The sequence below is a fragment of the Anser brachyrhynchus genome, assembly GCF_964034855.1.
Source record: "Anser brachyrhynchus genome assembly, chromosome: 11".
Classification (NCBI taxonomy): domain Eukaryota; kingdom Metazoa; phylum Chordata; class Aves; order Anseriformes; family Anatidae; genus Anser; species Anser brachyrhynchus.
Genome location: NC_137706.1, coordinates 20,637,306 through 20,661,682, shown reverse-complemented (window position 1 = coordinate 20,661,682; position 24,377 = coordinate 20,637,306). Strand labels below are relative to the sequence as shown.

Below are 24,377 nucleotides of genomic sequence, written 5' to 3'. Positions count from 1 at the left end.
AGAATAACCACACCATCGATCCCAGACACCAGACCCCACTACATCTCCTTTTTTACCTTTAATATTCACTGGGAAAAACAGTGACCCTGCTTCTCCCATTGCCTCAAGTCACATTTAAGCAACCGCCCTATGACAAGCACTAAGAAAAGGATGAGGAGAATTAACAGTAATTTTGTGGCAACTCTAACAGTCCTTCCACATGTAGATTTTCAAGCTGATCTGCTTTTATTTTAATCCCATTGGTCCCTGATAAAAAAATCAACAACCAACATCAAACCCAACCCATATCAACCAGGAAGCACTCACACTGATGGTGGCCTGATAACAACGTAGACATACGACACTCAAACTATCAAATATGCATCTGGTTTCAAGAAAAAAAATTGTTCCCACACAGGCCATCTGGATTTATCTACTGTGCTTCAGGTGAAGCTCTTGGTCTGCACAGCACTGTGACCACATGCACGTGATTTTCCAAGTGTATCACATGATGCATGTTTTACACCAGTAGGATGGGAAGAATAAAATGCGACCAATGCATTCGCAACAAATACAAGCTATCTGCATTTCTAAGGAGACACCCTGGTAACTCCCCATCTTACAAGCTGAATAAAGAAGCTTTGCAGAACAGTTTCCTAGGCTGTGAAGTACGTGAGAGGCAAAGGCAAGCACAAGCACGGCGCAAGTTTCCTTCAGAGGCTGACCTGTACTCTGCTCCCCAGCCCTTGACGAAGCTCATCCGGATGGTGCACATTCTGGTCAGCTGGTACACGGCCTCGAAGCCCTGGTTCACTGACTGAGCCAGGAGAGCTGCGAATTCCTGGTTGTTGAAAATCTTCAAGTTGCATCCTGTGAAAGAAGAACACGACAAAAACCGAGGCATTAGCTTAACCAGATGAAGGAATCTATTACTGGCTGAGAATGGAAAGAAACTCGGTGCCGCTCCCCCATGTCCCCAGACCATGCGATAGCAGATACAGATTGCTTTAACACAGGACTGCAAAAAAGGAATCAACGTCACCGCACATCCACAACTCATGGGCTGAGAAGGAAGAAAACCACGCTATGGACAGAGAACAATGAGTGCAAGTGCTCGCAGCAGACTGCGATCTGCACGGTCAGACTTGGGGTCCTCGTGTGGAACCTCCTTCTACCTCCTTTACAACCATTTCCTTCATGTTTTAATTTAAGAGCATAACTATGACCATAATGCCAATTAAAAGCAGTTGCTACAGGGCCTGAAACAAAGGAATGCCCAGGCGAAAAAGAGGAACTCGCTGGCGCTGGATTTACGTGGTGGCTGTCAGCAGAAGTAACAGAGAAGTTCTGAAGTGAAACCGTTCTGGCAAGCTAGAAAACGGTTATCAGGGTTAAAAAGGCTCATAGCAGAGCTGTTTCTGCTATAATCCTCTCTTAAATTCAAGTGTGATATGCCAAAGAATTTTCCTTTAAAACTGAAGTTGTCCCTCCAGTGTTTACTCACGGCTGAAAGGGCTGAGAACAACCTACTCAACTGTTCTAGGTGATAAAGGTGAAATATAATCACATTCATCATGGTTAAAATAAATAAAAAAATACAAAACTCTAAAAAAATACGTTAACTAAAAAAAGCATCGCCATGCTTGCTTTCTCCCAGATAACCAGAAACAAGTTAAACTCTGAAACTTGGCGTGCAACTAGTGCTCATTTGGGATTACATATGGGCCAAGTCTGAAAAACAACCATTTGGACTATGATGAATTGTTTTTTTCTAAAATCACTTCTGAGCCTACTCTCTTGGGCTGGACTCATACTGTCATCTGTTTTGGGTCGAACCGCATATAGCAAAGCGTAACCGCATTCAGCGGCTCAGCAGCTGCAGAAAAAAACTACCATTTCTGTGACCATAAAAGAGCACAGCCCAAGAGCATCTTGCAGAGAGTTTGAAGGGAAGCCGTGTCAGGCATATTACAGTTTTCTAAGAGGAAAACAAGGGTGAGAGCATCAGGGCCAGGCTGAGCACAGAGAAAGAGCTGTGGCAAGGAAAGCAAAGGAGCCGATCAGCCTGCCAAGCTGTTCAGACCACAGGATGGGATGGGAACAGGTCACTCTGTGACTGTGCTGGGTAGGAGGAGGGCTACGACGTGGTCTGGTCAACATGGGAATGAAGAAACTGCTTCGAAACCAACAAAGATTTGAAGATGAATCTGAGAAGGCAGCCAAAGACTGTGGCAAAAGTGCAGAGAGCTGGCGTCCAATAAATGTGCCTTAGATGAATCTACAGCGGAAATGTGGGTTGTTTATGCTTTCAGATGTTGACTCCAGCCCGGGTGGACTCTTGTGATGTGGCTGGAGAATTAAGTCATGTTTGTAGCGCTAACAGCTGCTTCCTAAGCATCTGAGAAAGGAAACCCGTTAACATGGGCCAGAACTTGTAGTGTACAGATCTCTAAAAAAAAAAAAAGACAATCTTTATTCAAATATTTCTCCACAAAAAAGTTAGTTTTTTAAAATACATACACACTTTTAACTGTAAAAAATAAGGTTTTGTAAGCCTAGCTAAATACCCTTTGGAAAGGCATCTTCCCATCCTATCTCTTTCATGTATTTAACAAAAAAGTGTATTTTTCCTAGATAGCTGCAATCAGTTCTCCTGCAACCTTTCAGCATACCTCAGAAGTGTTTGCTGTAACCAGAGCAACGAAGTACCTGTAAAGGGGATTTCCCTAAAATAAAACTCATTCACAAAAAATGGGAAAAATGTTTTACTACAAACCAGAAAATAGTAGCAGTTTAAATTATTATGAGTTAATCTAAATTTAAAAAAAATCTTATATTATCGTATTTTAATGATACAAATAAAATTATAAGCATAACTATCAGATAATTACAGTATTGACTGATAAAACACTGCACAGAGCACGTGGCAGATTCTGCTCCTACTTCCACACAGAACATGAAGAAACAAATACTTGCTGGAGCACACACAGTAGCTTCCCTTATTAGTACCTTCATCCTTTAAGCTAGTGAAAATTCCCACGCTGAAGGTGTCAAGTCGCTTTATTTGCATGTGAGAAAGCGCAAGTTTCTCTTTACTGTCACGAGCAGGGGTCAGCAAATCCATGCCTACCTTGACAAAGCGCTTGCTTTCCACAGCAAGCCCCTGCCTGCAGAAGGCGAAGCCTGCGCAGGACGACAGGCGGGGCGCGCTTCCTTACCTGGGGGAATCTTGCAGACTGTTGCTGGGTGCCAGCCGTAGCGCTGGTTGCAGTTGGGAGACTGGACAAAAATGGCACTGTCACTAAGGCACTCAGCAAACACCTCGCCGCCAATGTAGTAGAGCCTTACTCCTCTTCCTAAGAGACACACAGCAGAGTTTCGGGTTAGTTTAGAACATTCATCTGCAAAAACTGGAGGAAGAGGTAGCTGAGACAGACAATCTCTGCATCCAAGAGATCTCAAAAAGCAGCTGAGCTATGAATGAGGAAAATGAAACCCACCTCAAAACCACTCTCTCCAGCCCTGCTGTCAGTGCCAGCCTGGGGCTGCACGATCTTACCACCTCACAGCCTGCTCATTCCAAATGTGCACAACTCTGATATTTTCCATATGAAGGTACTATTGGCTAACATACGGTCTTCAGCCTTATCCAAAAGGCATCACAGCTGGATACAGCTGTTTGTTTATTTATTACTTACTGATTTGGAATTAAATTATACAATGTTTTCAACTAGTTACATTTTCTTGAGATTACATTTGTAAACCAGGACAAATATCTATTTCCCATTTGAGTTTATACACATTCCTAAATTCCCAGTTAATAAAGAGACAAATTTCAGGAATACATCTTCATTACTCAAATAAATATTTGCTGTGGTCTTGCACTGCTATTTAAAAATCCTGCTTTCATTCTTCCATACTGCACAAGGAGCCTGCTGTATTTCTGAATTGATTTCTGAATCTTAGCTTGTTGCTTGTTTTGTGGGTTGCCTTTAGTTTATTTATTTATTTATTTACTGGTGCTACAAATCATTTTAAAAACAAGTAAGGAAGGATCCTCCTGTAGAACTTTACTGCCCAGAAAAGGAATAAAGGGGAACAAAGCCAGGACAAAGAGCATGTTCATTTCTGACAGAAACCAGCAGAAAACTGAGCAAACCATAAACAATTTTGCCTCTCATTAAAATTGCATAGATCTGGGATATTCTATTTAGCACCAGCTTAACCGAAAACAAAAATGAGTCTTATCTTACAGTATAAGCAAGGAAAGAGGAAATTGAGATGAAAATTAAGTTTCCATTTTTAAGAGAACAGTAAGTTCGAAAATAAAAGAGTGCAGGAGGGAAAAGGAAAACACAAGCTAAGCACTAACATCCATTCAGAAAAAGTTCTGAAGAATGTGTGTAGAAATTTAAATTCTGTCTATCTCTATTACATTCAGTGGTTTTAGCATTCCCCAGTGCTTTTTTTTTTTTTATTGTACTTTTATGAAAGAATACAATTAGTGTTCCTTTATGGAAGACTAGCCTGCTAAATCACCATAAATATTCAAGTATCACGGTGTTCTAAAACTGACCAAACTGCATGCCAGGTGGGTAACCAAAAAACCTCTGCATGCAGGTCTCCACCTTCCACCTTGAAAAGCACCAACGAAAATAAGGAAATAGAAATTACCAATGTGTCGTCTCGTGAGTTCCACTGCTGCATTTCTGTTCACGTTAGACAGCAAACCAAGGCAGAAGCGTTCAGAGTTGGATGGGTCGGTGAACCCATCCACGGTCATAGAGGGCTGGGAGGCGTGGAAAGTCTCCCCCACTCGCTGGTTGAGTTCATAGTAGGATATCGAGCACCAGAAAGCTGGCTCGCAGTAGGTAACAGGCTGCAGATCTGCACAAAAACAAAAAGCAAAGTGAGTCACAGGCCCTCAGGAGGGGAAGGGGGGAATGAAGAAAGCACTTGTTTTGAAATATCGTTCTGCTTCATTCCTTGGGCTCACTCTAACAATCAAACTTTAATTACTTGACAGATTTTAATGGAGCGCAGCTAGAAAGTTACATCATCCCTGAAGCTTCTGGCACATGGAACAATCACAAATACTCAAAGATATTAGTCACTTGGTAAGTGGGGTGTCACTAAGCTAGCCTCATGCTTGGAGAAAATCTTAAATAGAAAACTAGCTTTTCGATGAAATGTAGGACCACTTCGGGGATGCCAGCACCCTAAAAAAAAAAAAGAAAAAAAAGAGAGAGAGAGAAAAGGAAGAAACAGAAAACCCTAGAAAGAGCAGACCACAAATCTGCTTTCAATGACACAGAACCCCTAATCCTAATTCTGTGCACTTACACCAAAGTAGCCAGCAAATAAGGCAGTCCGACTTTTGTTCTTACTGACTCTGTTACGATCTCTCCAGCACTGCTGAAACCAATAGAGTTGTCTGCAGTACAGACCAAACTGTCTATAATAATGCCATCAAAGTAATTTAAAAATTAGATCCTTTCTTCCAGTCTGCTTGATGCCAAGTTTTCAAAAGAAAATCCATTTCCCCAATAGATGACGACCACTGTCTTGTACTGGGGCTAGTGTGACTCAGCCTGTGGACCAAGTGAAATTAGTTTTGTGAACAGACCGAGGCAGTCTCAGGAAGACGACAAACGCGTGAAAGGTGGGGCATTCAAATGGCTTTGGATGATTTGTTTAACTGCTCACTGAGAATTTTGCTAGTAACTTCAGCAGAGGAAGGCCCAAGCCAAATATTCTTGGAAATGCTGCACTCGATGGTGTCCAGTCGTACTGTAAGCCACGAATCTGCTGAGCAGAGAAAGTGGAAAGCAGACTAAGCTAATTGATAGGCGCTCTATTTCCCACATTCAATGCAAGAAATAAAAGCCAGAGAAAAATTCCCTTCATTCCCTCCTCCCCACCCCCGATTTATCACTTCATCCCCGTTCACCAGGTGCTTGACCGGAGAACAGAGCAGCTTCCCATCTGGCCAAGGGGTAACACCACCGAGCAAAACGCAGCCTTTTCCCTAGGCTTCCCCATCTGTTGCTCTGGAAAGGCTTAGGTGAATCTGGGCTTAAGAGATCAGCTCCTTCCCAGCCTCCTCTCACCCTAAGAGCGTCTCTGCAGGGGTCTGAGAGTCGTTTTTCATCTGGTACCTGCTTTGCTCTGTAAGCGTCGGTAACAGGCTGCAGCAGCCTGGCTTCAGCCAGAAGGCACGATGGTTTCCTCTCCATTGCTGTGACACCTGAGTTCCCAAAGCAGCTAAAACCCAGAGAAATGCTTTCATTTCTGCTTTGTTACAAGCTCTGCTGACAGTAAATAAGGAATTGAATAGAAGTGTATCTGGGGAACTCCATCAATCCTTAGCAGATCTGCAAATCTGTGAATTTTGGAGCCTTTACCCATCCCCAGCTTCTTTTACAGTCTCTATCTTTCCTTAGCTATATCACTTGAAAGAAAAACGTTCTGTCATAAGCAAAGCCCAATGTTTTTGTTCTTCTCCACAAATTACACCCACAAAAGAAAAAGTTTATCTTCCCCTAAAGGAAAAGGATGTACTGCCCCGAGCAAAAGCTAGCAGAAGGCAGCTCAGCAGAACAGGAGTAGTTACACCAGCGTAAGAAATCTGTGAAGCATACCTGCTGTTTCTTCACGTTGTAAACTATTTTGACAGCTTAAAGCAAGTCCCTCTCCTGACATGCACAGATGATGCCTTTTTCTCTCGTATTACATCTTGGTTGTCCCATTGGAAACTGCCACACCAGGTCTATTTTTCCACTGCCAGCCTCATTTAATCAGTCGGCAGTTGCAGCCTGCAGCATTGTAACTACAAGTTATAAAAATGAGGCCTATATTGCTCTCTGTGGTTTCAGAAGTGGGGATACCCCATCGAGGGATGTACAGAAATTTTATTTCAAGCTTATTTGCAATTTGAGGACAGACACAAACCAAAACCAATCCTATTTTAAAGAAAAATTCATCTCTCAAAAAATGCAACCACACTTTTAATGGTGCTGCATTCTCCTGTGATTTGTGGTCTGGGGCTTTAGCGTGAGCTGTCATTGAATGGGTGAGCTGCATTAAAATCACGTAGATCCTGCCTGAATCATCTCCATACATTTTTAACTTTGTCTTGCTACAGCTTTGCTTTCATAAATGTCCACTGCCTGTTGTCATGCTACCCACATTGCATCTTCTCTGTAAGGTCAAAGGACTGTTCAGATTCAGAGTTAAAAACTTGCTGGGTGCTTTGCATACTCTACAATGTGCTCTAACTATAAGAGTAGTGGTTATCTCAGTTTCAGTTAATGTTTTTGATACACAACGTATATCAGAAGTTACTGATTTATGTTATCCCAGTGCATTACTTGCAGCCACATTAGTTCTGACTCCCGCAGAGGTTAAGAGAGAAATACGCGTGCACACTTCCCCTCTGTGCTTTGAGGAGGAGGGCTGTCTTTTCCCTGCTTTGGGAATTAGTGTTTCAACACAGAGAGTCACAGAGGCTTACGTTCCTGATGGATTTGTCCATAGGGTATGTGCTTGTTTCACTTACAGCTTTTGCGTCAAGTCTTTTGCGGAGCAAACCCTGACAATGGATTTCCTGTACACCAAGGGACTGCCTCACTCCAAAATAATACGCATGCAACCTCAGGCCTGGCCCTCGGCCAGCGTAAACTCCCTGACTTCATTCCCAATGTCCACATAATGCTGGCAGCTCTGCTTTCAGTTTGGTTTGCTGTATTTTTTCCAATTCAAATTTCAGTAACACAGAGGAGATCATTGGATATGTACAACTTCCATTTAAATCTTTTGTTTGACTACTGAAAGTGTGGACCCAACGCTTCCAGAGCAAATGCACAAGCTGAAAGGAGAAAAAAAAAAATCCCCAAATGTTACTTGCAACACTTTTTGTGCCCGTGGATGAAAAGGGGAACTGAAAGTCCCTAAGTTCCTTCAGTCCCATATTACAGAGTTACAGCTTTATACTGAAATGCATTGCAGCTCAAACAAACCTCGCTTCTATTGTTCTAGTCAGTTTGCCTCATGCTAGTTTATTGTCTTCGTAATTCTCTGGAACACAGCCACGGGATGGAAGTCCAAAGTTCAGCTTAGGCAAAGTAAACTGTCTTAAAAGCTTCAGGCAGTTCTGTTCAAATAAGCGGCCAGTTGCAATACCGTGACATTATTTTCTTAACGGTGAAACTGCAAAAATACTTCACATTCTGCTGCTGGGAGCTTGCTGAGTTTCCCTCACTGCACGCCATTGTGTTTTTAAATTTCTATTTAAATTTCTTAACAAACATACAGAGAAATCCTGGTTAAACGTCTGCAGATTAAAGTAACGCCCTAGGCTCTGCTCATCCACAGAGCTGTGTGGCACAGCAAAAGCAGCAGCACTGCAGGCCGTGAGGCACCAGCTAACTTCTGTCTAACCGGGGAGAGACTCAGCAAGGCTGAGAAAAAGTTCGGCTCTTACAGAGCGTGCTTTGTGGCCTGCAGAGACTGGCAGGCTGACGGACCGTGGGCTGCTTGTGCTTTCACCTGCACCACTCTAAGCAACTCCTTCCTTTAGATTTGCCATCTACAAGACACGGATGATGACAAATTTTCACTGACAGCTGTTAAGAGTTGCTCAGGGATGTGCCATTCCATTTATTATTTTGTAGCTTCCTCGCGTGCAAAAATTTACCATACGATTTTAAAAAAGAGACAAGGGGTTCTTAATTTGTGGGAGATCTTGCCTAAGAGCAATAAATATTTGGTTTGCAAAACTTAAAGATATCTTTTAATATGTCAGTAAGTTGAAATGTTTTTCTGATGTCTGCTCCCTAGACTACAAAGAGATTCCTTGCGGTTAACCAGCTTCACCTCCTCCTATTTACTTTTTTGTCACCAGACTGCACATTAGACATCCTTCAGGCCCATCAGCCGAGCAGCATGTGTTAATAAGCAGTGTCCTGGTTAGAAAGGATATGCGTTGGGGCCTCTTTCCTAGAAACTCCTTTTTTCCTTATGTAAGGCAGATGCCACAGTCAGCTTGCCAGGTTGGTTTTGTTACACATAATTGGCTTTTTATTTTTAGGTTGACAAAAAAATGCTAGAAATTCTCATCAACTCCTAGGCAGCATACTTGAGCATAATGGATTCAGACAGGAGGAAAAAAAAAAGAAGGAAAAAGAGCCAGCTACGTATTCTTCTCTGAGCCTTTAACAGTTAAAATGAGTAACAAATTTAGTGGCACCGTAGCAACATATTCCTTGCTTTAAAAAAAGAATTTGGGGGAAAAAAAAAAAAGAGAAGAAGAAGAGAGAAAATAAATCCCCTTCAACAGCCCCAAGATATCCACAAGTCAGCCAATGACTGACAAATTTTGGAGCGGTGTCAAAGTACCCTCTGCCAGGATTAAAAGCATATGTAAACTTTATGGCTATGGTTATTCAAGAGTAATCTCAAGTGGCCTGTGTCTGCTGGCTTAATGAACATGTAGAGAACTGATCCTGCAGCTAGCCCGAGCTGTGAGTATTTTTAGGAGAGACTGTTGAGAGCAATTTTAAATAAGGTGAGAGCTCAAGCTAATGAAGATCAGACCTTCCATGCCTGTAGGTATGAAAATGAGGAGCAAAACCATTTGGGAAGATAAAGAGAGGTTCGGGGAGAACCACAAGACCTCTAGCAGTATCTCAAAGGCAAAGGCCCTGTTCAACAGCTATTTCTGCTTCTGAAGAGAACGCAAGATCGTGGTGTACCTTGAGCTCTCCTGAAGAAAACCAACTGTCCGGTCAACCACAAAAATCCCACAGGGCATCCAAGGTCTGCGTATCTCACCTACAACACTGTTCCAGGCTCTTGAAAGCTTAAGACCCCACTAACACCTCTGATGCTCATGCCTCTGACTTCTGTCTCTCTCCACATGCTAGCATTCTTGCTCTCTCGCTGTTTATTTGGGCTCTCCAACCATGCACCAACCAACCAGCCTCCTCCACTTAGCTCTGCTCTGTCCGTGCCCAATTTCATACTACAATAACTACAAGAACAATTGCCTGAGCTGACGAAGCAATGCAGGCAAATCTGGTGCTCTGAACTTCACCCCCCTGTCCACAGTACATGGATAGCAGCATATGCCCTGTAATGGATGTAACACCAAGTTACAAACATAAGAAGTTATAAGGCATGCTGGTACATGATAAAAGAGACCAATAAGCACCAAAAATTTTTAAAGTAACTTTCCAGGAGACAGAATTTAACCTCCAACTGTCCCCTTAAAAAAAAGAGCAAGAACATAAAGCCATCAGCAAAACAGTCAGGTATCATTCCTTGCAAACTCATATAATCAAACAAATGTATTTGTCCTGCAGTCCTTCACTCATTCTTTCTGGTATTTATCTGCTAATATTTCTTCTTTTTTTTTTCTTCCTCAATTCAACTTTGTGATGTAAGCTCAAATTTCTTATTTCACATAGTTACTATGAACCACAGTTATCACGGTAAAGAGGATTAGCAGAAAGGACTATCAACAGTGCTCGCAACCTCATCAAACATGCACAACATCAAGAAATAACGTCATTATTAAAATGTCACTATCTTGACTGTAATTACACACAGTGCTCAAGATCACATGCTTACCCAGATTATTGTGTGCAGGAGACATCGGATTTGGTGATAAGTTCGGAGAACCTGAAAATCAAGACATTATAATTATTGCTATGGCATCTGCACAAGGAAAAACACTTACACAAAATCTGTGCTGCCCAGGCTTGTTGAGAGGGAAATCCCACTTCTTAGCTAAGTCTCGTTTTGTGACACTAGCAACTTCTCTGATGTTGATTACTATTTACATGAGCTTCTGAATGCTATTACTTACGATATCAACTTGCGACATCTGCAGTACTGCTAAACACCCTCAGACAGTTTAATTCGCTTAAACTCTACCCATTAATTTTCAAAAATGCACATGCAGTTGTCTCTTTTATTTTCACATGCAGTTATCGAAACTCCAGGCACTATCATCACAGCTACACTCAAGCCCAGCTAGCTGTGCATTAAAGAACTTTATTGTACATCGCTAGGCAGAAAATATACTCACTCTTAACAGTGGAAAAAATATCACTCAATATATGAATGAATCTTACTGGTGTTGGGACAACGGAGTATTGGATCAAGCTATACAGATCTGACCAAACAATTATCAGAATTTTATCCCCAGTCATTACAATTTTGCCCACAAATTTAGTGCATGTACTTTGATATCTGCACTTTGATGTCCAGAGCCAGTTCCATAGCCTCTGGATGCCACATGGATGCAGGCAGGTGGTACATCCCACCCTTTCTTTCCTCTCACACTGACTTCAGCTGGTTTCTTTAACATTTGTTTTTCTGTAAAGAGGGAAATCCCTAACATCTGAAGGAAGGGATATAGCATTTGAACACAAACTAGGTATTTATAGCATCTTCCAGGCCAATCCTCTTTCAGTCCACTTTCCCAAAAAGCCATACATACATTCCAAATGTCAACCACATTACCAGTAATTGTATGTGCTGAAACGTATTGTGTCAATAGGCTTATGTTTGATGTAGACAAACAAACCCACACTCCCTTCCGCCATCTGTATAACTGGTGAGAGACTGCAAGTCATCCCTCTTTTAGAATCCCACGTATGCTCTACGGCTGAAGACATACAGAGAAACCAGGGTATTTGCGTGCAGTATTTGCATTAATTAGGTTCTGCATGTCTATCTTTATGCAAGTGCCACATATTTGCATATCCCTCTTGTAAAGCATCAGCCCTTCTAACCAAAGACGTGTTTTTGTTTTTCAAGCAAAAGTTTTCGGAATTAAGTGTCTAATTCAGTAGTTCTTACTCACAAGCACTAACACAACTCAAATCAACAGGATGCCTTAAACAGTTACCCACAGAAAGATAAGACCCACATATTTAATTTTAACGTGCTGATATAGGTTATCATGAAGTCTAAGGCTGCTCAGTCTAAATCTTGTTTAATGCCTCATGTTTTCTTGGCAATGCGAGAGAACCCACACTTCAACATTCTTTGGGATATACTCACAAAATGATAAACCCATTTAAAAACAAATCTGCTAGCGGTCATTTCACATATACTTAACTGGACATTTCAGCATGTAGAGTAAACAGCCAAGTAATGAGAAAAATGCCTTTTCAGAAGGTGCCAGCTACTTGCACAATTTTCATGTGCATACAGATGCATGAATGCAGCACAATGCAAACTATCATTGTTAGGTGTGTCTCCACTGTTTCAGACTCACCAGCAGCTCTAAAACATACTGTCCTGTGCTTTACATGAGATGTCAGGCTACATTTGCACTCCTACAGGGATAAAATAACTCTCACCGCCATCTGATTTTCAGTGCTTCAAAAGAAAAGCTTTAGAAGTCTCTGGTATGACCTAGAAAGCTACTAATGGCAAAAGACGACTTACCTGCATCCATGCTGGGGTTCATCTGGTGGTCACTAGTTTCTCCATCCTCACTCAAATAGCCTGGAGGGGGTGTCTCTAGAATCATAAAATGATCATACTGTCATTACAACTGGATGAAAAGTCTGGATTTTAGACACCAAATATGTTTACTTTGTCATTCACAGCAAAGTAATTTTTTTTTTAAATTATTTTTCTTCCTCAAGCTTCTGAGGGTAGGAGCTGGCACAATCAGGGTAATAGGCATGGTATGCTTGCGAATAACAAAGAATGGAAAAAACAAAATCAGGATTTTCAGTCCCATAAAACTTTAAGCCGTGTCGACAGTTTTCTGTCCAGATATTTTTCCTCTCCTGGTGTGCAGCTGCATAGTTTGCCCATGCAAATAAGGTGTAAATTGCTTTTAAAAAAAGATGCATAAATAGAAGAGCTCAATTCCATCAGAAATTTACTGAGTTTTACTCAAATTAGAATGGCTGAATTTCATTCAAATCTAAACTTGTTAAGGGAACATTCAGCTTTAGATTCCACAATAAACTGACTGCGTACTACCAAAGGAAAGAGGTGAGTTTAAAGAAAACAGAACTATAAACAGCACTCCCGTGTGTCTACATTTACAGCTTTCATCTGCTTTCATATAGGTTCCCGCTTCTTAGCTTCATAGCAATGATAGAAACAAAGACTTTCTACTCATCCAGCTTAGCATACATTAACACGATTCACTGTGCAATATGACCCTTTTCCCTCCGCTCGCTGGATGGAAGATATACGGTACCTGGAATGTAGTTGCTCTGTGGCTCGATACCTGCTGGGAAGTTAGTGTTCTCTGGAATAGAGTGACTGTAATCGTCTAACGGCGGGAACTCAGCTGGGATCTCCGTGTGCCGAGGCACCAGCACTGGAGGTAACACTGCACAAATGGAAAGGAAAAAAATAGAGAGAACATTAGCAGCTTTAAAATAAAATGACTGAAACCCTAGAAAATGAAGAGAAACCAGTTTGGAGTAACACCCTTAAACACATGCAACACTGAAGTCGCTAATTAAGGGACACAATTTGATACTTGCTTCTGAAATAACAGCAGCAGTTAAAGATGCTATTCTTAACATATCTCAGCTGGGGATGGGATATGTGCTTAGCTGAACACACCTAGTCTGTCTGCCCCTTGCAAGGCAAAGGAACAGGTCTTCTTGAAAAACCATTTGAAGGAAGTTATATCACATGATTCAAAATGAAGAAATTTCATGTAAAATGAAACAGCAAGGTAGGATTAGCATAAGCATCCAGACTGGTTCTGCAGATTTGTACTGACATGCAGCAAAACTATCTGCAGTTCCAGATGAAAGTCTCTTTCAGAGGCAGGAGGAGAGTTCAGAACAGGAAGTTCAGATGTGTTGGAAGCTATTCTTAGATCTACTTCAACTTAACAGTAAGGTTTTATCCTTAATTTAAAACCAACAATACCAACGGCTAGGGATGCAAAACACTGCCGTAGTTTGTACCTGTACCTCCTATGTGTGAGCTGGTTTTGGGCACACAATGACACATTAGGAAGCTGGCAACTACACAACCTGCTCGACTTGGTTTTTATTGATTTTAAATGATATTTTCCCCTCGAGTGCAGATTCATAAATTATTCTGCTGCATACAGTAAGAGATTATCATCAATAATAGATACACTTAGGTTTTAAAAACCTACGCCTGCTGCTTTATTCAATTTAGAAATGCACTTATAAATCCCTTATGCTGCTACCGAGAAGCTGAGGTTTCCACACACAGGGGCAGCAGTACCTGGGGTTTCCACTCTTTGGTAATGGTAAGGATTCACGCAGACTTCATCCTTCTTCATGTTAAAGGCGTACTCGCACATCTCCATGGCCCGCAGCTCATGGTGGCTATGAAGGTCTGGCCACCGCCACAGCCGGCAGTAGATCACATGCGGAAGGCCTTTCCGGTGAGATACCTGCAGCCGGCCATCTAACGATCTGCAAGCAGAACAGAAAGTTGATGGCGATGTAGGCCGGCATTAATAAACCTCACAGTGACCACATACGCCCCAGCAAACCCTATGCCAGGGAGATGAACGTGAAGACTGGGGGCTGCCCAGCCAACTCCGTGTCCCGACACCGTCCCCGAAGGCGCTAGGCCTCAAAACCGGCCAAGGCTGCACGGAGGCCTTCTGCTCCTGGCCTTAAAGCCAGGCAGCGTGTCTCTGAAAATGGCAAACACATCTATTGTGTAACAGCCTCGCTCCAGAGTTATTAACTTTCTGAAAAGTGGCACTGAAAAAAGCTACCCTAAGTCAGAATACACGAATTCAGTGGTACTCTCGAAGCCTTTGTGCGTGTCCTAGCAAAGAGGCCGTTTGCACAGATCTCAACATTTTGTGCTGTGCATTTAAAGGCTTCAAGACTTAAAATAGGTGCTCATGAAACCGGACTTTTAGAATACAGACAGACAGGAATTTCAATTGCGACACAATTATCCACAAATCATAAAAGTACCTTTTCTTTAAATGGTGTTCACAAACATTACAAACAAGCAAGGCTTCCACTTTCATTTTCCAAATTGCAGCTTGAAAGCAAATAAAGTTTTTTTCAGCATTGCTTGCTTTTGTTTTTACATTTAGCCCGTGTCTCCTCCAACTCATTTTTCACCTAATCCTGTCCTCATCCCAGAATTGCCTGTTCCTAACAGGCCTTCCTGGGAAGCAAGACAAGCGTCTTCAAATCCTCCCCAGGAGAGGAAAGAGTTGGAGCAGGGTCTCCTCCATCCTGAATGAGGGCTCCACTCCCTAAGCCACTGAATTGCCCCCAGGCAGCTTCTTTGAAGTCTAACCCTTCACTTCCCTTGCTTTCCTTAATGATTGAAACAAAACACTTCAGGGTTTTGGTGAAGTGATTTTTTTTTTGGTCAAGGAAAGAAAAAAAGAAAATTTAAATTTTTCTCGGAATTATTTCCCTTGGTTCTTTGTGTTGGCTGCCAATCTAGAAAAGCAAAACAAACCCAAACCAAAACACACAAACAATTATTCAAACAGTGGTTGTGCTAGTCTTGGCTGCCCTAGAAGATGTTTCCCAAAAGCTTCTCTGGCAGAGCCTGGTAACACGCACACCTTTTGTACACACTGCTACAGCAACGGGGAAGGCAAAGCACACCCGAGTCAAGCTACACCTGGTGTAGGGGGACAGGGAAGCACATCACACAGCTGGACATGTATCAGATACAAGGAGCCTACACCATCACCGAGGGACCTGGGGGTACAGGTTTCAAAACATCCAGGACCTCCAAGTATATCACAGCGCTGAAACACGCACAACGTCCACAGCTACTATTTATAACACACATGAATTTATTTATTTTGTGCCTCTGTTATGTGTGGTCCATGCATTCTTTACACGTGAAACCAGAGCTCTGGTGGATGCCACTCTCCAGACTGCTCTGTGGCAGGGCAACCAACCTGCTGAGGATCTGGTTTATTTTCCAAGCTCCTTCTGAGAAGGATAAAGCAGAAAACAAGCTTTCCAGGTGAGACTCAAAAGGATGGCAGCAATGTCTAGAACTGATCTTGTGTGGAAGTGGGGATCCTGGTATTGATTTCAGGGAGGGCAACACTTGACCTACGCAAGCCTTATTCCTGCTGAAGTGAAAAAAATTCAATATATATATTATAAAATATACACACACACACATTGAAAGAGTGAAAATCTTCTCTAAATTTAAAGAAAAAGAGATTAGGCCAGAGAGCTGAAGCAAGAACCAAACCAAGACTTTTTTCTGTACCTCTTTCAACCATCTTTGTCCACTTGGAAGGACACCTTGCCTCTTGGAGAGGGTAAAAGAGAAAAGAGAAGACTTGGAGAGATTATTCCAAGTGTCCCACAGGAGGCATGACCATGGCAAGGCTTCTTACTGTTGCCAGTCACCGTTGGCAGCACATTACAGATGGACATCCCAGAAGCACAGGGAGGGCCTAACAGAGAGTGCACGACTTACTGAGATTACTGGCAAGGACGTCTCGCTCCCTGCATTTCCCAGGAGAGAAGAATCTCTTCCCACCTACAGCAAACTTCCCAGTCAGCTGGGAGGCAACGCATACTTCTTCCCATTGCTCCAGGGTTCTCGGCAAAAGCTATCAGGTCTTACAGGAGACGAGCCAGTACATCTACACGCCTGACTCACTCTCTGGAAGCCATGCAAGAACACACGGACATCTCCACGCACTTTCCAAGCAGTTACCAAAACCCCATGAAGATGGCATCATGCCTCGATGCTTCTTCACGGGTCCTCTGAACTCACCATGCTGCTGGGATGCAAGTTGTACCTAAAACAAACACGCCAGGAGGGAGACATGCAGCAATATGGCAAACCTAGACATCACGGCTGCTACAGGGACTGAACTTGCAGCGTTTTGCCCCAGGATGCAGTACTGGGCCCTTGCTGCCCAGCTAGGTTAACGGAGCAGTTCTGATGACAAAGATCTTGCAGGAGACAGCAGCTGGAGACACCAAACCACTGTTGTCTGTGCAGCCCCCAAATCCTGATTAGCTCCACAGTGGCTATCTAACCAAAACCAGCCTAAAATAGCTCTCCATTGTTGGTATCACAGCTACTCACTGCCGTCAGCAGAGACTGCACGCTGCGGAGAACATGTTGGGCTTGCTGTCTGCCACTGCTCACAGTGTGAATGCTGTCCGTAAGGCAGAAGAGATGGACTTCTTCACGATCTTATCTAAAAGGACTTTTAAAATGACAGAGCCATATGTTTTATTTTCAAACACAACAACCTCCCCCTTCTCCCCTCTCCCCCCAATAGGAAGATAAGGTAAAAGAAATGACATTCCCCCAAAGCCCTGGAGGCTAATTACATTCTTATGATTGTGAAACCTCTCCTCAGGCTCTCTGTTAAGAGACTTGGGACAAAACAACATCTTCTTGGGAAGGACATGGCTGAGCGACAGGGCAGCTTTATCTCCTTCTGTTGTCCTGCCTCAACCCTGGAGGAGTATTTTTTCCAAACGATTTTGTGGCTGAGATGGGACACAAGATTAGATAGGCAAACACTGCTCTACTAAAGGCAGCCTTTTGCCCGAGGTAATTAGACAGCACTCTAATTACCACAATCAATTGTCACGTCTTTATTAGCTAGCTGAATGCTCATTCCTGGGTGCAAACCCTCCATGGGAGCACAAGAACTGGCTCGAGCACCTGAGTCATCCCACTTAGAAATGATTTAGGCTGCAGTCTCAGGGGCAGCTGAGCTAGGAATGGGCCTGGCACTGCCTGAGAGGCCTTCCTCCTGCCCAAGGCCTTCCCTGGCTGCAGCAGTTCCTGGAGGAACGTGATGAACGCCCAAAGCCCGTGTGAGATGAGCTCGTGTATGCTTTTGTTAACGCGCACCAAAGCTCAGGATGCATTTGACTGCTTCTCAAGCCCGCAGCCCTCAGGGACGACCCACACACGTGGCTGTCTCTCACATCCACGTGCAGAACAATCAGATAATAAAAAGCTCCATACAACACGCAGCCTTGAGCCTGTCACAGTCACGTTCTGAAGCACAGTCTGATCCTGAATCGGAGTACTCCCAAAACCACCTGACAGCTCGGCACATCCAGGCTTCATTAACATTTACAGAATCTAATTGCCAAAATTTCTGTCAGGTTACAGAACTGTTCCTTCCTCTTACCTTTCTTTTAACCAGCCTGTGTTGAACATGTACAATTGGCTTGATATATTTATTATTCCATACTACCTTGTGATGTATAAAGTTTATAACATACCTAACAGGATTTCTTCTAAAAATAACAAAGCTTCTCTGCCCAAAAATTCAGTGCTGGAGGGTTCTCTAAAGCAGCACCACTTATTTTGGTGGGACAGTATGTCTCTCTCTTCCCAGTCAAATGCACCTGAACACATTCGTGTCTCCATGCTGCACCGTGGGATTAAATAGCAGAGGCTGGGAAGAACTCTTCCCTTCACAGCCCCGATGTTCAGACCCCAGTGGGTGATGCAGACTCTCACTGCCACCTTCTTAACTAGCACATATCCTGAGCTTGCAGGGTAAGAGGGAGAAAATATTGTGATCTACAAGCCTGTAGTTATCACCGCCTGCGAGTGCAGGAGCGAGTTAGCCAAAGGCTTGAGGGCTACAATGCTGGAGAATCACAGAATGGCTTGGGTTGGCGGGGACCTTAAAGATCACCTCGTTCCCACCAGACCCGGCCGCTCACTCAACACAGTGTGTTCACACAGGACCAAGAAGCATCCAGGGGAGAGGTTACTCCACAGCCAGGCCAGTTACAGCCAGAGATGAAAAATAATGAGTAAGGAAAGAGACCAAGGCTCCAGGAATGCAGTCAGGTAATTTAGTTGCTTGCACAACAGCACAAGGCATGGTCGGGACAACGTTGCAGTAGCCATGAGAAGCAAACAAGAAGCCCCTCGGGCGGAACACCTTTAGGATTGATCCATCCGTACATGCTGGTACATTTGCCAGGGAAGTTTAACACGTGGAACTGCTACCCCAAACTGTCCAGACTACTGCTGCTGAAAGAACAAAGGGCAACAGCGACTCTTAATAGCAAAAACAGAGAAGGGAAGAAAAAAAGAATGACAAAAACACTGAAGTATTATTTTTTTTTTTACACAATCCTCTGTAACTGTTTGAAAAAGAGTGAGGAGTAAATAGGAGAACATTACATTGCATAACAGGAATTTGATTTCTAGGCCTGATTACAGTGTTTCTTTTTTCTTTTCTTTTTTCTTTTTTTAAACCCTGATTTAATTTGTAAGATCCTGAATCAGAAAAGAAAAAAAACCCAACACAATACTTGTTTTCCTCATTGGGCATTTTGCAGATATCTTCCCTCCAGAGAGGGAATAAAACTCTTCCTTGTACTCATTCTCCTTTAAAAGTAAAGCTAAAAGCAGTGGAATGCAGTAGCACAAATCATGCAAAGTGATGTAAGCAATAAGATACTGGAGGTTATTTCTGTCAAGGCTGAAATCTTCAGAAGTACTCTGCTAGATCAGAGATCCGTTCCACTGCTTTCCCTCCCCTTCCGCGCACACATATTCACTCCTGCTTGCAAAACCCATCAGTTTTCCATCACCGTCATTAATCTTCCAAGAGAGCAAAATGTCTCAGCGCTCAAGTATCCAGTAACACCAGTATGTGCAAAAAGGGGTTAAGGAGAAGAGAAAAACAACCGGGAAGACAAAGTCTCAGTTACACATTTCCATGGGGTTCTTATTAAAAACCACGAGCAGAAGCTGTTTTTTAAAACCATGACAAATAAGTTACCAGTATGCTCTAAAATGCACCAGGAATTATGGCCACAGGCTGTGATTTTCTCTTGAGCACAAAACATGATAAGTAGTTCCTTACTGGCCCCGCATCTGGTCTCCACCAGGCAAGCAAGCACTTATTCTTGTAGCAGAACCTGGCTGTTGTGCGCAGAGCACTGAAATATCCACAGGGCTTCACTGAAAAGTTGGATAAAATCACAACTTTCCCTGAATACTGGCCAAATGAAAAACACTGAATAAAAAAATGACCCATGCAGCACATTTGTAATTCAAAAGCTGAACCCTTGCCATCTCTTTCCCCTCGATTTGCTCAGCATCACTAAATTTTCCAATTTCTGGTGCAGTTTTAACAATACTGTCATTCAAGCTCAAGAAATAGAAGTAACTGTGCCCAGCTGAGGCTTGCAATGCACATTATCACACTGCCATAGAGGAAACTAGTAATGCTTCTACTTAGCACGTAAATTTATAGGAGATTAAAAGAATTAACAAACTTCTAATTAATTTGCAACACGTTTCTGTGGAAAGGATAAGTTTTTACTACCCCAAAGCAAAGAAGTTAAATGATTCTCCCAAAGAAAACAGAAGTTTGCATCAGAGCCCCACCAGGAATAAGGACTTGTTACCCCCTCGAGGCTACCAAAGACCACCGCTGTTTTGTGCTGGCCTCTCATTTGGGCTGCTCACGCTTCCCACTCCTCTGGATGTGGAAGCAAACCACATCTCCTCTACCCTTGTGGACGGTAGCTGCCTTCAGATGCTTGTGACCTTGGCACCGAGCTGCTCCCAGGAGCAGAGGCAGTGGAGCAGAAGGCACGCAGGGTGAAGCAACGGGCACCCCGGGGAACCCGTGCAAAGGTTGCGGCACCCTTCGGGCGCACCGCTGCGTGGGTACTTACAGGTAAGCACAGGATCACAGCCAGTGGGTGGCACAGCTCCATGCGTCCGCTGGCCATCGAGTCCCGAGCAGAGCCTGCTCCAGCCTACAGCCTGCAGCACCAGGTAAAGATTTTAAAGGTAGAGAGCAAATCCCGTTCCTTCTGAGGCTGCATAATTCTTCCACTCTAGGCTCATTTGTTCCGGGCTTGCAAAGTAGCTGACAATACAGAAATTACCAATACGTCCCGTGTGCGTCTTGCTGCCTATTTACATCTCTGTCTTTACCAAGGCTTCGCAGACTTCCCCAGCCCCCACTTGAAAGCTGAAGAAATACAGCACGGAGAGTTGATGTCAGGATCAGATTATGACAGCATGAGTCATTTATTAAGATTCCAGTAATGCTAAGCTCTTTAGCAGGTGCCTTGAGACCATATTTTTCAGAGTCTAATTTCAGATTCAGACATAAGTACGTTTTATTGGTTTACCATAAACTGTCCATTGCTGCTCCTTAAAGCCGCCTCCTGCTTGTCCTGTACTCCGCAGCTCTCTGCTCCGAGACGTGTCCACTTCTACTCCATGCTGGCATGCAAATAACAGCTTAGTTTCATTTAGATTTCTTTAAAGCTATGGGTAGATCTTGTTTTGTCACGTAATATCATGATCTATTTTTTCCTCCGTACTTTCTCCTAATCTCTCCGTTGCTTACACCACTTCTGCTTACGCCACAGCTACAGAATATTGGCTACTGGCTACCAAAGCCCTTTCTTCTACCTTTAACCAGTTTGTAATTACACGGCCCTACATCTTTTCACCTTTTCCTGATCACCAATACCACAGAAGACGGCAGATTTGGAGACCCTTCACCACCCTCTGCCCTAGGCTGGCCACAATCCATCCTACTGCTTAATTAAGGCTTATTTAATCATGAACCCAGTTCTGAAGTTCCCAATATACATCCCGATGTTTCTGCCGTTTACACCTGTCTGATGACACTTGGATCTGCCAGGCGGATGGCATTTCTCAGACGAGACACACGCTCCTATTCCTGATGCTTAAAGGGAAGGCGATGAACGGGAATTCAAGTGGCAGGAATCTCGCAGCCAAAATGCTGCGAGGAAGAATGTAGAAGTGCACTTCTACTAGTTCACCTTGCACAGAAACTGGTAGCAAATACGGGACTCAAGCAGCATCTGAGAGCCAAAGTGTTTCTGAAGGTATCGCATCCAAGCCCCTTGCCACAGTTATCTTCTGTGGAGCAAACTTGACCTTTTGCATGATTTCTATAACCCCTCTAAATTTAAATCCATTTTTTTTTCTAAGCAGTCCTGGTCCTTTTGTTTATTTCAGCAAACTTTATTTGCCCAAATCTGTCAGACTCATCTAAATTTATTCGAGCTCGAGCCTTGAGGGGACCGGGGGTGGAGGAGACAGACACAGTGAGGAGCTCAGCCTCTCCCAAGGAGCGTGCCTTTTTGGAAACCCATTTATCATACAAGCTCGTCACTGCTTCCCAGAACCCTGCGTCTAACTCCAAACGTGAAATCCAAAAAGCAACAACACGCTCTCATCCAACCGAACCAGCAGCTTCCCTTCTCCGAGGAGATTCCAGGCATACTGACGGCTCTGCGTGTTTCTGTGTTGGGAGGAGTTTCGTGAGGAGAAAATGGATGGATGGAAATGCCAAAGACATTCAGATAACCTTCCATAACGCAGAGTGTATTCAAAACAAATATGTTTCAAGAAAGACTGAATAACTGGAGCACATGGAGCTGATAGCAATCTAGTAACACCCCACCACCACCAAAAAGAGAACAGCCAAACAAATAAACAGCCAAACAAAAAAGCTGCTGCAAAACTCAGTTACTGTGTTAGCTTCCATGGCAATTACACCGCTTTACATTTAATATCTAGCTTCAGAATCTATCTTCTTGATGCTCTAAGGAAAAAAAAAATCTTCATAGCTTCACTGAAGCCAGGAGCACTTTGCAAATTAGCATCAGCTGTGGATATAGCCTAAGTAAAACCAGAGCAAAGGAACCATGGGATGAATGTGCTTCTTAATTGCCCAAAGAGAAAAGAAATTAAGGCACTGCACAGTGTTTAGACAGAAGTCTCACACCGAGAACTGCTGCCCCAAATATACCGGCTGCTAACAAAAGCAAGAATGATTATCATCAAGAGTGCTGAAAAATGACAGTTTTAAGGCCTTGGACACTCCCTCACAACATATACAATCGCCAGTGCCTTCAAGAGAGACTTCATATAAATACCAGGAGTCAGAACTGACTGCTCAGATAAATGTTTGTGCATTCTATCAGGTTGGGACAAAGCCAACATTTCTTATGGAAACATTTTTGGTGGTCCCGGGCAAAGAACGTGTTTACTTTATAGCAGATATAACTAAAAATACTGCGCGACAGCCTCCAATTATCTTGTTTGGAATAGTTTGAGGCTACTTGAGGCTCATTGCTGTTATTTTCTTTATTATATAGTGAAAACGTTGCTGCTTTTCCTGTAATTTGAAAAGCTGCTATTTCAAGGTCTGTGCTCGTACCTCCCCCGCGTGGATAACAAGACCCAGGGTGCAGTTTTCCGGAGTGCCCACCTCCCATTTTCAGAAGCAGCTCAGGTGCCCATCCCACAGATCTATAGGATCCTTGAGTTACGTGGGCCTGTCAAACTTTAAAGTCATTAATTCTGCCTCTACATTGCATTGCTTTGGAGCCACTCCAGCAGCAACTCCAGCAGGTTTTTTGCACAACAGGCGCTAAGTGACAGCCCCGCACAGACACGGGGACGGGGTCCCGCAGCCGCTCGCCCCCGTGCCCACCTCGGGGCCGTCCTTTGGGATCCATCCCATAGCAGGGCTGCGTGTGCTCCGGCGGCTCTGCCACGAGGGCCTGCTCGTCGCTTGAAATGAAACGCAGATTGTTTCAAACAAAACAAACCAGAAAGCAAAAAAAAAAAAAAAACCTTTAGTCTGGGTTATTTCGCCTTCGGTCTCTGCCGCTGTCCCCTGCGATTAACCACCTCTCTTTTCCAAGCTTTCCCAGCCTCCGACCCACTCTGGCGTCCCGCGAGCTGTTAATGAATCAGTTGCAGATGAATCACTTCCCATGTGCAGGCCTCTCGTTTCGTCACACAGAGCATTCTCACAGACTTTCCTCTCCGGTCGCACGGACCCGATGACAAAGAGCTACCTCCGCTACCAAAACAAGGCTGCGAGTTTCCACGAGGAGTTAACAGAAGGTGTGCGGCGCCCTGTGAGAGAGGTGAAAAGGGTAGTGGAAGAGGGCTGCGTTAATTTTACAGCTCCGACTTCCTTAATTGTGACTCACCAGCAATGCAGGAGAAATCCAGCTTACAAAGTAAACCTACGAGAGTGTGATGTCTTAGGGGAGCGCTGCGGATTTAAGATGGAACGCCTCATTAAAAGCCCGCAGAAGTTAATATTTTACAGCCTCTTATGTCTGTAATTACGAGTGAACGCAGAGTCAGGGCCCTGCAAGGGTTCGTGTGTATTTGGGGGGAGCAACTTTGTAAACTTCTCCCTCTCATAATCAGCTTTTACAGCACGTCTGAGGAGGGCAGGCAGGAGAGGAGGTGGTGTTACAGGCTCTTGGTTCGCTAGTTTGTTTTGTGGGACTGCTTCTATACAATAAGAGAAGAGCGTTATTTGTACCAGAGGGATGGAAAAGGCTTCAGCTGAAATTTTTTTTTCCCCACCAGAAGGACTTAACATCAAAAAAAGGAAG

General features: G+C 43.5%; 1 protein-coding gene across 6 annotated transcripts in view; it reads right to left on the bottom strand.

Moving 5' to 3' along the window:
- Nucleotides 1-24,377, bottom strand: part of SMAD3 (SMAD family member 3) — a 75,532-nt gene that overhangs the window by 7,377 nt on the left and 43,778 nt on the right. For 3 of the 6 annotated variants that reach the window (XR_013938110.1, XM_080551513.1, XM_080551514.1), the window contains 7 exons: nt 14,227-14,420; nt 13,211-13,345; nt 12,439-12,513; nt 10,609-10,659; nt 4,654-4,866; nt 3,198-3,335; nt 705-849 (listed from right to left, as the gene is read on the bottom strand). Coding sequence is in view for 5 of the 6 variants with exons in the window: in XM_080551513.1 (XP_080407639.1) it covers nt 705-849; nt 3,198-3,335; nt 4,654-4,866; nt 10,609-10,659; nt 12,439-12,513; nt 13,211-13,345; nt 14,227-14,420 (951 nt within the window). In the remaining variant the exon portion in view is untranslated. Of the gene's footprint in view, nt 1-704; nt 850-3,197; nt 3,336-4,653; nt 4,867-10,608; nt 10,660-12,438; nt 12,514-13,210; nt 13,346-14,226; nt 14,421-17,052; nt 17,216-23,452; nt 23,939-23,960; nt 24,004-24,377 lie in introns of those variants that run through there. The other 3 variants (XM_080551516.1, XM_080551515.1, XM_080551517.1) reach the window with 3 other exon arrangements.